Here is a 15,409-nt window from a genome sequence, read left to right as displayed (position 1 = left end):
GCCAGGACTCAACCCCCGCGAACACTAACTGGTGAGTACACCCTCACACACACACACACACACACACACACACACACACACACACACACACACACACACACACACACACACACACACACACACACACACACACAGAGTCACAATATACTGCTCAACACTAACATAAGAGAGGTACTTGTCTAACATTCAACAATAGCATCACTTCTCACGGAACACCAGTACACCTTAAGATAAATGATGTATTACACACTTCTTAAAAATATATCATAGAGGGAAGGAGGGATGGATCGTCTGTGTATTGTTAGATTGTTTTATATCTTTGAGCGTAGGAAACTGCTGTGCAAGTTAGACGGACAACCTTGGAGAAACTGCGGTAAGAGGAGAGTTATTCACGAGGGAATACTTAAAAACTATAGAACAGAAAGAGGTGAAAATTAGACACATGTGCGACATCTGGGTATCTTTAACTGTAGACGTTTCGCCAGCCAGTGACTTTATCAGTACAAATTCTAGGACATAACTTAAAGAGCACCGTAGTTGTATACCAGTCATGTACAACAGAACGAGATGAAGTATCAGGATGGGAGACTGTGACTTCTGAGGCTCCACAAGGATCAATCTTGGGTCCTATGCTCTTCCTGATGTGTATAAATTTCCTGGTTACAGTATTTAGCTCCTACAAGACTTTTTTTGTGGACGATGCCCAGAATAATGAGAGAATGCCAAGTAAAGATAATTGAAGGAGACGGCTAGGAAACGTGGATAAACTTCAGGAATATCGGATAAATAGTTACAGGGATTTAACCCAAACAAGATGAGACTGGTAGATGGGAACATGAGGCTGAGAACAGTAAAATCTTAGGAGGGGCAAAGTGATGGAAAACTTACGTTAATTAAAGAAATGAAAACCCTGGAATAACAATTACCCAAAAACTGTTGAGGCGCACTGTAGAGGTTCCACCTCCAGTGTGGAACCCTCTCTTACCAAGACAGAAAATGAAATTTGATAAGCTTACAAAGAAAAGCCACAACTCTGCCGAGCTAGAAGAAGGATTTACCTCACTGGAGAAGCAAAATATGAAAGGTGATAGGTTTGCGACAAGAAAAATACTTCCAAGGACGAAGTCTTGACCAGAGATACAAGACCAAGGACTGACGCACCGACAACAGAGTTCACTCAGGTTAGCCTGTGTGAAGTTAATTGGTAGTATCAATATTAACAGCTCCTCCCCGCTAATTCCCCCGTCAAGTTAAATAGGAAATGGGATATTAAATAGGCAACTACGAGAGGAATGCAAGAAGAGGTTGTCTGTGTGTTTGGTGAACACATATTGGGAAAAAGAGAGATGTGACATACACTACCACGCGGGGTCACCACCAGACGATGTCAGCACCACGCGGGGTCACTACCAGACGGTGTCAGCACCACACGGGGTCAACACCAGGCGGTGTCAGCACCACACGGGGTCATCAACACACAAGGTCACCAGCACACCAGGCCACCAACACACCAGGTCACCAACACACCAGGTCACCAACACACCAGGTCACCAACACACCAGGTCACCATCTCACCAGATCACCAACATACAAGGACACCATAACACTAGGTCACCAACACACCAGGTCACAACACACCAGGTCACCAACACACCAGGTCACCATCTCACCAGGTCACCAACATACAAGGACACCATAACACCAGGTCACCAACACACCAAGTCACCAGCACACCAGGTCACCAACACACCAGGTCATCAACACAAGGTCACCTTCACACAAGGTCACCATCACACCAGGTCACAACACACCAGGTCACAACACATCAGGTCACAACACACCAGGTCACAACACACCAGGTCACAACACACCAGGTCACAACACACCAGGTCACCAACACACAAAGTCACCAACACACCAGGTCACAACACACCGGGTCACCAACACACCAGGTTACCAGCACACAAGGCCACCTTCACACAAGGTCACAACACACCAGGTCACAACACACCGGGTCACAACACACCAGGTCACTACAGGTCACAACACACCAGGTCACAACACATCAGGTCACAACAAACCAGGTCACAACACACCAGGTCACAACACACCAGGTCATTACAGGTCACAACACACCAGGTCACAACACATCAGGTCACAACACACCAGGTCACAACACACCAGGTCACAACACACCAGGTCACAACACACCAGGTCACAACACACCAGGTCACAACACACCAGGTCACAACACACCAGGTCACAACACACCAGGTCACAACACACCAGGTCACAACACACCAGGTCACAACACACCAGGTCACTACAGGTCACAACACACCAGGTCACAACACACCAGGTCACAACACACCAGGTCACAACACACCAGGTCACAACACACCAGGTCACCCCACAATTTTCGACACTCACCTGAAGCCAAAATTCTGAATTGCCAGTCAAAATTTTTTTGCCTCTTCCCCATCACTATTAAAAAAATACTGAATTATGTCGATTTTAATTTTGGATCTACACATTAATATATATATATATATATATATATATATATATATATATATATATATATATATATATATATATATATATATATATATATATATATATATATATATATATATATATATATATATATATATATTATGCTCGTATATTTTTACGTATCAGATATCCTTGAAAAAATTTACATACTCATTCGAACAAAAAAAAAATTTTTTTTGTTTATTTGTGTGGAATTGTTGGATATAAATCATAGAAATTGTGAGAATTTACATATATATGGGAAAAATATACAACGGGAGTTTTTTTTGGGTGTGTCTGAAGCGATGTTGATTTACGTAAATTATGAGCAGTAGGCCTTCTGCAGTGTTCCTCCATTCTTATGTTCTTATGAAGCTGTTTAACCTATGTATTATTATAGGTGAGGTTAGGATTAAAAAACAGGAAGGCTCTGCCATTGTCCACTGATAGGAATAATGAGTAAGTAAAGACAGTGACGTAGGGATGCGTCGTGTCGGTGACCTGTGTGTCTTCTGACTTACCTTACGTGGAGAGAAATCTCCAATAGGGGGCTAGCAGCAAGGGGGCTAAGCGCCCCCTCTCTACGTTCCCACACTGGCAGAGGCAGGTACAAGCAAGGGAGGTCAACACACACACACACACACACACATACACACACACACACACACACACACACACACACACACACACACACACACACACACACACACACACACACACACACACACACACACACACACAAGTCAAGTGTCTATCGACAAGAGAGAGAGGGGAGGAGAGGGACAGAGGGAGAGAGAGAGAGAGAGAGAGAGAGAGAGAGAGAGAGCGCTAGTTAAGTGCCAGGCTCCTCCACAATACAACTTACTAATTAGATTATCCGAAATGCAATCAACAATAATAACTTAATAATTAATAAGTTTGACAAAGGATGTCCCCTCCAGTGTCCCAGACACTTGCACTTGTTTTTTCTACGAAACTGTAGCCACGAACATCAATATATATATATATATATATATATATATATATTTATTATTATATTATCACACTGGCCGATTCCCACCAAGGCAGGGTGGCCCGAAAAAGAAAAACTTTCACCATCATTCACTCCATCACTGTCTTGCCAGAAGGGTGCTTTACACTACAGTTTTTAAACTGCAACATTAACACCCCTCCTTCAGAGTGCAGGCACTGTACTTCCCATCTCCAGGACTCAAGTCCGGCCTGCCGGTTTCCCTGAATCCCTTCATAAATGTTACTTTGCTCACACTCCAACAGCACGTCAAGTATTAAAAACCATTTGTCTCCATTCACTCCTATCAAACACGCTCACGCATGCCTGCTGGAAGTCCAAGCCCCTCGCACACAAAACCTCCTTTACCCCCTCCCTCCAACCCTTCCTAGGCCGACCCCTACCCCGCCTTCCTTCCACTACAGACTGATACACTCTTGAAGTCATTCTGTTTCGCTCCATTCTCTCTACATGTCCGAACCACCTCAACAACCCTTCCTCAGCCCTCTGGACAACAGTTTTGGTAATCCCGCACCTCCTCCTAACTTCCAAACTACGAATTCTCTGCATTATATTCACACCACACATTGCCCTCAGACATGACATCTCCACTGCCTCCAGCCTTCTCCTCGCTGCAACATTCATCACCCACGCTTCACACCCATATATGTATATATGTATATATATGTATATATATATATATATATATATATATATATATATATATATATATATATATATATATATATATATATATATATATATATATATATTATTTTTTAAATTTATATCTATAAATTCTAAGATGCAAAGGAGTAAATTTAATGATAATGAGCGAGAATTTCGTCTTTAATTGACGCCATCTTCTGGTATTGTTAAGTAAATTTATTTATATAAATAAATTAAATTAATGAATGTATTAGATCATGGTGAAAAATGAAAGAAGATAAAATAAATGTGAGAGGATGTAAAAGCAGTGGGGATAGAACCCGCGGTCAGTCATAAAACTCCAGACCGACGCGTTAGCCACTGACTAACGCAATCGTGTCATTACAGTTTCGTGAGTCAATAATGAGTGAATAGCTAAAGAATGTGTAATATACACTTGTTGGTGCTTAATAGGAACCCACGGATTGTATTGTAGATTCTGCCACCGAAGTGGCTAGTTTATTGTGCACCTCATAACCATCCTGTGGATGGTAGTGGCTAGTTTATTGTGCACCTCATAACCATCCTGTGGATGGTAGTGGCTAGTTTATTGTGTACCTCATAACCATCCTGTGGATGGTAGTGGCTAGTTTATTGTGTACCTCATAACCATCCTGTGGATGGTAGTGGCTAGTTTATTGTGTACCTCATAACCATCCTGTGGATGGTAGTGGCTAGTTTATTGTGTACCTCACATCCATCCTGTGGATGGTAGTGGCTAGTTTATTGTGTACCTCATAACCATCCTGTGGATGGTAGTGGCTAGTTTATTGTGTACCTCATAACCATCCTGTGGATGGTAGTGGCTAGTTTATTGTGTACCTCATAACCATCCTGTGGATGGTAGTGGCTAGTTTATTGTGTACCTCATAACCATCCTGTGGATGGTAGTGGCTAGTTTATTGTGTACCTCACATCCATCCTGTGGATGGTAGTGGCTAGTTTATTGTGTACCTCATAACCATCCTGTGGATGGTAGTGGCTAGTTTATTGTGTACCTCATAACCATCCTGTGGATGGTAGTGGCTAGTTTATTGTGTACCTCATAACCATCCTGTGGATGGTAGTGGCTAGTTTATTGTGTACCTCATAACCATCCTGTGGATGGTAGTGGCTAGTTTATTGTGTACCTCATAACCATCCTGTGGATGGTAGTGGCTAGTTTATTGTGTACCTCATAACCATCCTGTGGATGGTAGTGGCTAGTTTATTGTGTACCTCATAACCATCCTGTGGATGGTAGTGGCTAGTTTATTGTGTACCTCATAACCATCCTGTGGATGGTAGTGGCTAGCTTATTGTGCACCTCACATCCATCCTGTGGATGGTAGTGGCTAGTTTATTGTGTACCTCATATCCATCCTGTGGATGGTAGTGGCTAGTTTATTGTGTACCTCATAACCATCCTGTGGATGGTAGTGGCTAGTTTATTGTGCACCTCATAACCATCCTGTGGATGGTAGTGGCTAGTTTATTGTGTACCTCATAACCATCCTGTGGATGGTAGTGGCTAGTTTATTGTGTACCTCATATCCATCCTGTGGATGGTAGTGGCTAGTTTATTGTGTACCTCATAACCATCCTGTGGATGGTAGTGGCTAGTTTATTGTGTACCTCATAAAAATCCTGTGGATGGTAGTGGCTAGTTTATTGTGCACCTCATAACCATCCTGTGGATGGTAGTGGCTAGTTTATTGTGTACCTCATAACCATCCTGTGGATGGTAGTGGCTAGTTTATTGTGTACCTCACATCCATCCTGTGGATGGTAGTGGCTAGTTTATTGTGTACCTCATAACCATCCTGTGGATGGTAGTGGCTAGTTTATTGTGTACCTCATATCCATCCTGTGGATGGTAGTGGCTAGTTTATTGTGTACCTCATAACCATCCTGTGGATGGTAGTGGCTAGTTTATTGTGTACCTCATAACCATCCTGTGGATGGTAGTGGCTAGTTTATTGTGTACCTCATATCCATCCTGTGGATGGTAGTGGCTAGTTTATTGTGTACCTCACATCCATCCTGTGGATGGTAGTGGCTAGTTTATTGTGTACCTCACATCCATCCTGTGGATGGTAGTGGCTAGTTTATTGTGTACCTCATATCCATCCTGTGGATGGTAGTGGCTAGTTTATTGTGTACCTCATAACCATCCTGTGGATGGTAGTGGCTAGTTTATTGTGTACCTCATATCCATCCTGTGGATGGTAGTGGCTAGTTTATTGTGTACCTCATAAAAATCCTGTGGATGGTAGTGGCTAGTTTATTGTGCACCTCATAACCATCCTGTGGATGGTAGTGGCTAGTTTATTGTGTACCTCATAACCATCCTGTGGATGGTAGTGGCTAGTTTATTGTGTACCTCACATCCATCCTGTGGATGGTAGTGGCTAGTTTATTGTGTACCTCATAACCATCCTGTGGATGGTAGTGGCTAGTTTATTGTGTACCTCATATCCATCCTGTGGATGGTAGTGGCTAGTTTATTGTGTACCTCATAACCATCCTGTGGATGGTAGTGGCTAGTTTATTGTGTACCTCATAACCATCCTGTGGATGGTAGTGGCTAGTTTATTGTGTACCTCATATCCATCCTGTGGATGGTAGTGGCTAGTTTATTGTGTACCTCATAACCATCCTGTGGATGGTAGTGGCTAGTTTATTGTGTACCTCATATCCATCCTGTGGATGGTAGTGGCTAGTTTATTGTGTACCTCACATCCATCCTGTGGATGGTAGTGGCTAGTTTATTGTGTACCTCACATCCATCCTGTGGATGGTAGTGGCTAGTTTATTGTGTACCTCATATCCATCCTGTGGATGGTAGTGGCTAGTTTATTGTGTACCTCATAACCATCCTGTGGATGGTAGTGGCTAGTTTATTGTGTACCTCACATCCATCCTGTGGATGGTAGTGGCTAGTTTATTGTGTACCTCATAACCATCCTGTGGATGGTAGTGGCTAGTTTATTGTGTACCTCACATCCATCCTGTGGATGGTAGTGGCTAGTTTATTGTGTACCTCACATCCATCCTGTGGATGGTAGTGGCTAGTTTATTGTGTACCTCATATCCATCCTGTGGATGGTAGTGGCTAGTTTATTGTGTACCTCATATCCATCCTGTGGATGGTAGTGGCTAGTTTATTGTGTACCTCATATCCATCTTGTGGATGGTAGTGGCTAGTTTATTGTGTACCTCACATCCATCCTGTGGATGGTAGTGGCTAGTTTATTGTGTACCTCATAACCATCCTGTGGATGGTAGTGGCTAGTTTATTGTGTACCTCATAACCATCCTGTGGATGGTAGTGGCTAGTTTATTGTGTACCTCATATCCATCCTGTGGATGGTAGTGGCTAGTTTATTGTGTACCTCATAACCATCCTGTGGATGGTAGTGGCTAGTTTATTGTGTACCTCATATCCATCCTGTGGATGGTAGTGGCTAGTTTATTGTGTACCTCACATCCATCCTGTGGATGGTAGTGGCTAGTTTATTGTGTACCTCACATCCATCCTGTGGATGGTAGTGGCTAGTTTATTGTGTACCTCATATCCATCCTGTGGATGGTAGTGGCTAGTTTATTGTGTACCTCATAACCATCCTGTGGATGGTAGTGGCTAGTTTATTGTGTACCTCACATCCATCCTGTGGATGGTAGTGGCTAGTTTATTGTGTACCTCATAACCATCCTGTGGATGGTAGTGGCTAGTTTATTGTGTACCTCACATCCATCCTGTGGATGGTAGTGGCTAGTTTATTGTGTACCTCACATCCATCCTGTGGATGGTAGTGGCTAGTTTATTGTGTACCTCATATCCATCCTGTGGATGGTAGTGGCTAGTTTATTGTGTACCTCACATCCATCCTGTGGATGGTAGTGGTTAGTTTATTGTGTACCTCATATCCATCCTGTGGATGGTAGTGGCTAGTTTATTGTGTACCTCATATCCATCCTGTGGATGGTAGTGGCTAGTTTATTGTGTACCTCATAACCATCCTGTGGATGGTAGTGGCTAGTTTATTGTGTACCTCATATCCATCCTGTGGATGGTAGTGGCTAGTTTATTGTGTACCTCATAAAAATCCTGTGGATGGTAGTGGCTAGTTTATTGTGCACCTCATAACCATCCTGTGGATGGTAGTGGCTAGTTTATTGTGTACCTCATAACCATCCTGTGGATGGTAGTGGCTAGTTTATTGTGTACCTCACATCCATCCTGTGGATGGTAGTGGCTAGTTTATTGTGTACCTCATAACCATCCTGTGGATGGTAGTGGCTAGTTTATTGTGTACCTCATATCCATCCTGTGGATGGTAGTGGCTAGTTTATTGTGTACCTCATAACCATCCTGTGGATGGTAGTGGCTAGTTTATTGTGTACCTCATAACCATCCTGTGGATGGTAGTGGCTAGTTTATTGTGTACCTCATATCCATCCTGTGGATGGTAGTGGCTAGTTTATTGTGTACCTCATAACCATCCTGTGGATGGTAGTGGCTAGTTTATTGTGTACCTCATATCCATCCTGTGGATGGTAGTGGCTAGTTTATTGTGTACCTCATAACCATCCTGTGGATGGTAGTGGCTAGTTTATTGTGTACCTCATATCCATCCTGTGGATGGTAGTGGCTAGTTTATTGTGTACCTCACATCCATCCTGTGGATGGTAGTGGCTAGTTTATTGTGTACCTCACATCCATCCTGTGGATGGTAGTGGCTAGTTTATTGTGTACCTCATATCCATCCTGTGGATGGTAGTGGCTAGTTTATTGTGTACCTCATAACCATCCTGTGGATGGTAGTGGCTAGTTTATTGTGTACCTCACATCCATCCTGTGGATGGTAGTGGCTAGTTTATTGTGTACCTCATATCCATCCTGTGGATGGTAGTGGCTAGTTTATTGTGTACCTCACATCCATCCTGTGGATGGTAGTGGCTAGTTTATTGTGTACCTCACATCCATCCTGTGGATGGTAGTGGCTAGTTTATTGTGTACCTCATATCCATCCTGTGGATGGTAGTGGCTAGTTTATTGTGTACCTCATATCCATCCTGTGGATGGTAGTGGCTAGTTTATTGTGTACCTCATATCCATCCTGTGGATGGTAGTGGCTAGTTTATTGTGTACCTCACATCCATCCTGTGGATGGTAGTGGCTAGTTTATTGTGTACCTCATAACCATCCTGTGGATGGTAGTGGCTAGTTTATTGTGTACCTCACATCCATCCTGTGGATGGTAGTGGCTAGTTTATTGTGTACCTCATATCCATCCTGTGGATGGTAGTGGCTAGTTTATTGTGTACCTCATAACCATCCTGTGGATGGTAGTGGCTAGTTTATTGTGTACCTCATATCCATCCTGTGGATGGTAGTGGCTAGTTTATTGTGTACCTCATAAAAATCCTGTGGATGGTAGTGGCTAGTTTATTGTGCACCTCATAACCATCCTGTGGATGGTAGTGGCTAGTTTATTGTGTACCTCATAACCATCCTGTGGATGGTAGTGGCTAGTTTATTGTGTACCTCACATCCATCCTGTGGATGGTAGTGGCTAGTTTATTGTGTACCTCATAACCATCCTGTGGATGGTAGTGGCTAGTTTATTGTGTACCTCATATCCATCCTGTGGATGGTAGTGGCTAGTTTATTGTGTACCTCATAACCATCCTGTGGATGGTAGTGGCTAGTTTATTGTGTACCTCATAACCATCCTGTGGATGGTAGTGGCTAGTTTATTGTGTACCTCATATCCATCCTGTGGATGGTAGTGGCTAGTTTATTGTGTACCTCATAACCATCCTGTGGATGGTAGTGGCTAGTTTATTGTGTACCTCATATCCATCCTGTGGATGGTAGTGGCTAGTTTATTGTGTACCTCATAACCATCCTGTGGATGGTAGTGGCTAGTTTATTGTGTACCTCATATCCATCCTGTGGATGGTAGTGGCTAGTTTATTGTGTACCTCACATCCATCCTGTGGATGGTAGTGGCTAGTTTATTGTGTACCTCACATCCATCCTGTGGATGGTAGTGGCTAGTTTATTGTGTACCTCATATCCATCCTGTGGATGGTAGTGGCTAGTTTATTGTGTACCTCATATCCATCCTGTGGATGGTAGTGGCTAGTTTATTGTGTACCTCATATCCATCCTGTGGATGGTAGTGGCTAGTTTATTGTGTACCTCATATCCATCCTGTGGATGGTAGTGGCTAGTTTATTGTGTACCTCATATCCATCCTGTGGATGGTAGTGGCTAGTTTATTGTGTACCTCATATCCATCCTGTGGATGGTAGTGGCTAGTTTATTGTGTACCTCACATCCATCCTGTGGATTGTAGTGGCTAGTTTATTGTGTACCTCATAACCATCCTGTGGATGGTAGTGGCTAGTTTATTGTGTACCTCACATCCATCCTGTGGATGGTAGTGGCTAGTTTATTGTGTACCTCACATCCATCCTGTGGATGGTAGCGGCTAGTTTATTGTGTACCTCATAACCATACTGTGGATGGTAGTGGCTAGTTTATTGTGTACCTCATAACCATCCTGTGGATGGTAGTGGCTAGTTTATTGTGTACCTCATAACCATACTGTGGATGGTAGCGGCTAGTTTATTGTGTACCTCATAACCATACTGTGGATGGTAGTGGCTAGTTTATTGTGTACCTCATAACCATACTGTGGATGGTAGTGGCTAGTTTATTGTGTACCTCATAACCATCCTGTGGATGGTAGTGGCTAGTTTATTGTGTACCTCATAACCATCCTGTGGATGGTAGTGGCTAGTTTATTGTGTACCTCATAACCATCCTGTGGATGGTAGTGGCTAGTTTATTGTGCACCTCATAACCATCCTGTGGATGGTAGTGGCTAGTTTATTGTGCACCTCATAACCATCCTGTGGATGGTAGTGGCTAGTTTATTGTGTACCTCATAACCATCCTGTGGATGGTAGTGGCTAGTTTATTGTGTACCTCATAACCATCCTGTGGATGGTAGTGGCTAGTTTATTGTGTACCTCATAACCATCCTGTGGATGGTAGTGGCTAGTTTATTGTGTACCTCATAACCATACTGTGGATGGTAGTGGCTAGTTTATTGTGTACCTCATAACCATCCTGTGGATGGTAGTGGCTAGTTTATTGTGTACCTCATAACCATCCTGTGGATGGTAGTGGCTAGTTTATTGTGCACCTCACATCCATCCTATGGAGGGTAGCACAAGAGCATATGGATACACAAAAGGCCTAGGAACTAGGGCCCAAAAGGGTTAACAGGTGTACATCTGGATATATGTCTACAGTTTATTTATATGTTACAAGCGAATTTAGGAAGCTTGTTTGATATAACAGGTATCTTATTTTCATTAATAATTCACATGGAGACAGAAACTCGGAAAATTAATTGGTCTGTATATTTCGACCTCCTTCTGGGGTCCCCTTCGGCAGAAAATTAGATGATGTTATTGAGGAATTATTACTAATTAAGTAAAAATTAACCTGCAGTGGAACACCGGTTAAGAGCAGTGATGAACCCACTTAGAGACAATAAAATACAACTCAAAGTATAGTGTACATGTATTTCCTTGTACTTAGTACACTTACAGCGGCGTCACGGTGCTAAGATCCTCCTCATGAAACATTTTGTCTTCCTCCCGAATAAATCTTAACTCAACTAAACTGCAAAGTTCCTCAGTGCATTCAATCTTATTTACTTTAATTTGTTCTTTTGAACGATTATAGACTTTTCTCGACTGATCTGAAGTGTTGAGGTTGAGCCTTGATGATAATCAAGTGTCAACAAGGCTTTAAAACCCCAATTAACTAGTCAGAATTCATTATATTTTCTGTGTATGGGTGTGTGACACTGACCTGTGTTCATAATACATTCGACCTCAGTAACATTATAATCGCTGCCATCATCTTAGAGTTTAATTTATTCTTGTTTCTACTTGTACAGAACCGTTCGACACAGCATCGTGGATGTTAGTGGCGCTGGTGGCCATACAGGTGGCTGCTGTCTCTATCTTCCTCTTTGAGTGGCTTAGTCCATCTGGCTTCAATATGAAGGTGAGACACCCCCACTGTCCTTACAGTCTAACACCGGGAGCATTCTTGTAGGCCTACTGACTCATGATAGGCCAGTAGGCCTATGATATTCACACTCAAGACTGCTGTAGGCCTACTGGTCTATGATAGGCAGGTCAACTCACACTCAAGATTGCTGTCGGCCTACTGGCCCATGATAAGCCAGTAAACCTATGATATTTACACTCAAGACTGGTGTAGGCCTACTGGCCCATGATACGCAGCTTCATCACACTACAATTCTCAATCATATAACCTGTCAACTTAATTAAATTTTCTTTAGTATTAGCTGTAGTAAAGCAAATTGATAGTTTCTTCATTATCCATCTACATCGTTATTGCTGACTTTCACTTACCCGTTTTTAATTCATTGTTGCCAGTTGTATTTTCATTCGATATTTTAAACACCTCATTTGTATTCCCTTTATTTATGTCTGTCTCCTGTCTGTGCGGTTCAGTCACCTCCCTCTTAACTCTACGATAATTGAAGAAAGTGTTGGATCAGTATCTGTAATACGTCTTGAGACGAAGGGTTCCTGATACAGGGATGTAATTCTGTCATCTTCCCATGCTTTCCTGTGTTGTTGTGCCCATTCTGTATATGGAGACCAGAGCTATGTTGCATAATCTGAATGAGGCCTTACAGCCCTGTACTGTACGAAGCTGTAGTATAACCGTGGGGTTTTAATGTCATTTCCTTCTTGATATAAATCGAGGAATCATATTTCTGCAATCCAGAACTCTGTTTGTGTGTGGTTTAAATATTTTCAGTAATATTTAGTTTATAAGTGAGGTGCGTGTCACTTTTCCAACCAAAACATCAACTTACCTAATGGTCTAAAAGCTTAATACCAGAATTTTCTTGTCGACCTCTGTAACGTCATCTAGTCTATGTCGATATTTATTAACTTAAGTTTCTTCGTGTAAATTACGAAGAACAATGGGGGGCGACACTGATCCCTGCGGTATGCCACTTATGAATGGTCCCCGTTATTAACAAGATTCATCTGGAAACAATTCCGACACGAATCAGTCTTTTCGACGACGAGGTCGTTATTGATTTCTCCCCATTCAAGCAACTCCTTCAGTGCCAGCGGTCAGTGGTGCCTCTGTCCGGGAGACACAGACAGAGAGAACTTATTCAGCGATACCATGTTCAGCAACTTTCTTCATCTCCTGTGTTGAACTTTATCTTACTTCCAGTCGTTCAGGATGCAGAGTGAAGGTGAGTCTCCCTCACTCTCATCACCTTCCCACTGGTCATGTTCTTTTGCTCAGTCACCTCCTCTTCACTCACTTTCACTCGTCTTTTCAAGCAGTTACACTCAGGATTTTTTCCACTCTTGTGAATGATTTTATGAGCAATAATATTGTTTTTTTCCACTCACCTTTTAACTCACATGTTTCACTCAGCCTTTTACTCACACTTTAGCACAGGCTTTCACTCACACTTTAGCACAGGCTTTCACTCACACTTTAGCACAGGCTTTCACTCACACTTTAGCACAGGCTTTCACTCATACTTTAACACAGGCTTTCACTCACACTTTAGCACAGGCTTTCACTCACACTTTAGCACAGGCTTTCACTCACACTTTAGCACAGGCTTTCACTCATACTTTAGCACAGGCTTTCACTCACACTTTAGCACAGGCTTTCACTCACACTTTCACTCAAATTTAATACCAGTCATTTTTAATAGAAATCTGATTCTGAATGGATTAGTGGGTTGGATTTATGGATTTAATAGCCTCAGAATTTGAATTGGATTTATTGGTTGGATTAATGGATTTAATACCGTATTTTTCTAATATAAATCAAATTTTGAATAAATTAATAGGTTGGATTTATAGATTATTGATTGTAATATCATCCATTTTTTTGGTACCAGAAGTCGGATTTTAAATGGATTAGTGGCATAAATCCATCTCGCTTGGGGATTTAAATACCTCATATTATGTAAGAGAATTGAGTTTTGAAAAGGGGGGGGTTGATACGTGGAGGCGTGAGGGGGAATAATCGCTTATATGGAAAGTATAACAGTTGTGTACAAGGTGTGGTGGAGCAAGCCTCCACCACACCGTGTACAACACACGGTGTACAACACACGGTGTACAACACACGGTGTACGGTGACGTAACGTGTGTATGTGTGTGTGAATGTGTACTCATCTTGCTGCTCGCAGATGCAGCCTCCCAACAGCCACCGCTTCTCGCTGTTTCGCACACTGTGGATGGTGTGGGCGATACTGTTCCAGGCGGCCGTCAACGTCGACTGTCCCAGAGGCTACACCGCCAGGTAGGTAGGTTCACCAGGCTGTGGTGTCTGGCATTCTGCGTCAAAAGCGTGGGTTGGTCAGACCTTGACGACATATATGGTATAACACACACACACACACACACACACACACACACACACACACACACACACACACACACACACACACACACACACACACACACACACACATACACACACACACACACACACACACACACACACACACACACACACACACACACACACTCACACACACACACACACACACACACACACATATATATACACACACACACACACACACACACACATACACACACACACACACACACACACACACACACACACACACACACACACACACACACACACACACACACACACACACACACATGCTATGTACACAGCAAAACTCCATTTGTACACCACGTTTCTAAGTAGAGCCCTAAATAGAGCTTTATATAGCCATTGCTTTGGTTAAAGCTCTAGGAGAGCCTTTAAATTAACTTTATAAAGCAAGAGCTCTATGAAGAATTTTATATAATCAGAGCTTTAAGGCTCTAGATAAAGCTCTATCAAACCAGAGCTCTGCATAAGAGTTCTAGGTAGTGCCGTAAGTCGATCTCTAAGTAATGATCTAAGTAAATCACATAGATACTGCTCTAAGTCTAGCTTTAACTATAGAGAGCTCTAGTTTGAGCGAAGCGTTACCTGTAAAGAGCTCTGCTGTGCCCGTTACAGCTTTGTACCCATAACAGTGTGATGGAAGGTGTTCTTCAAGA

General features: G+C 42.6%; 1 protein-coding gene across 1 annotated transcript in view; it reads left to right on the top strand.

Annotated features, from left to right (window-relative positions):
- The window catches only part of Nmdar2 (NMDA receptor 2), a 408,938-nt gene that overhangs the window by 353,809 nt on the left and 39,720 nt on the right, over positions 1-15,409 (top strand). Inside the window, exons 13-14 of the mRNA XM_070102705.1 lie at positions 12,220-12,329; positions 14,533-14,645. Of these exons, the coding sequence (XP_069958806.1) occupies positions 12,220-12,329; positions 14,533-14,645 (223 nt within the window). The remainder of the gene's footprint in view (positions 1-12,219; positions 12,330-14,532; positions 14,646-15,409) is intronic.

Source organism: Cherax quadricarinatus, chromosome 5, assembly GCF_038502225.1.
Source record: "Cherax quadricarinatus isolate ZL_2023a chromosome 5, ASM3850222v1, whole genome shotgun sequence".
In the NCBI taxonomy this organism is placed as follows: domain Eukaryota; kingdom Metazoa; phylum Arthropoda; class Malacostraca; order Decapoda; family Parastacidae; genus Cherax; species Cherax quadricarinatus.
The sequence above is the reverse complement of the archived record's forward strand: the minus strand, read 5'-3'. Positions and strand labels throughout refer to the sequence as shown.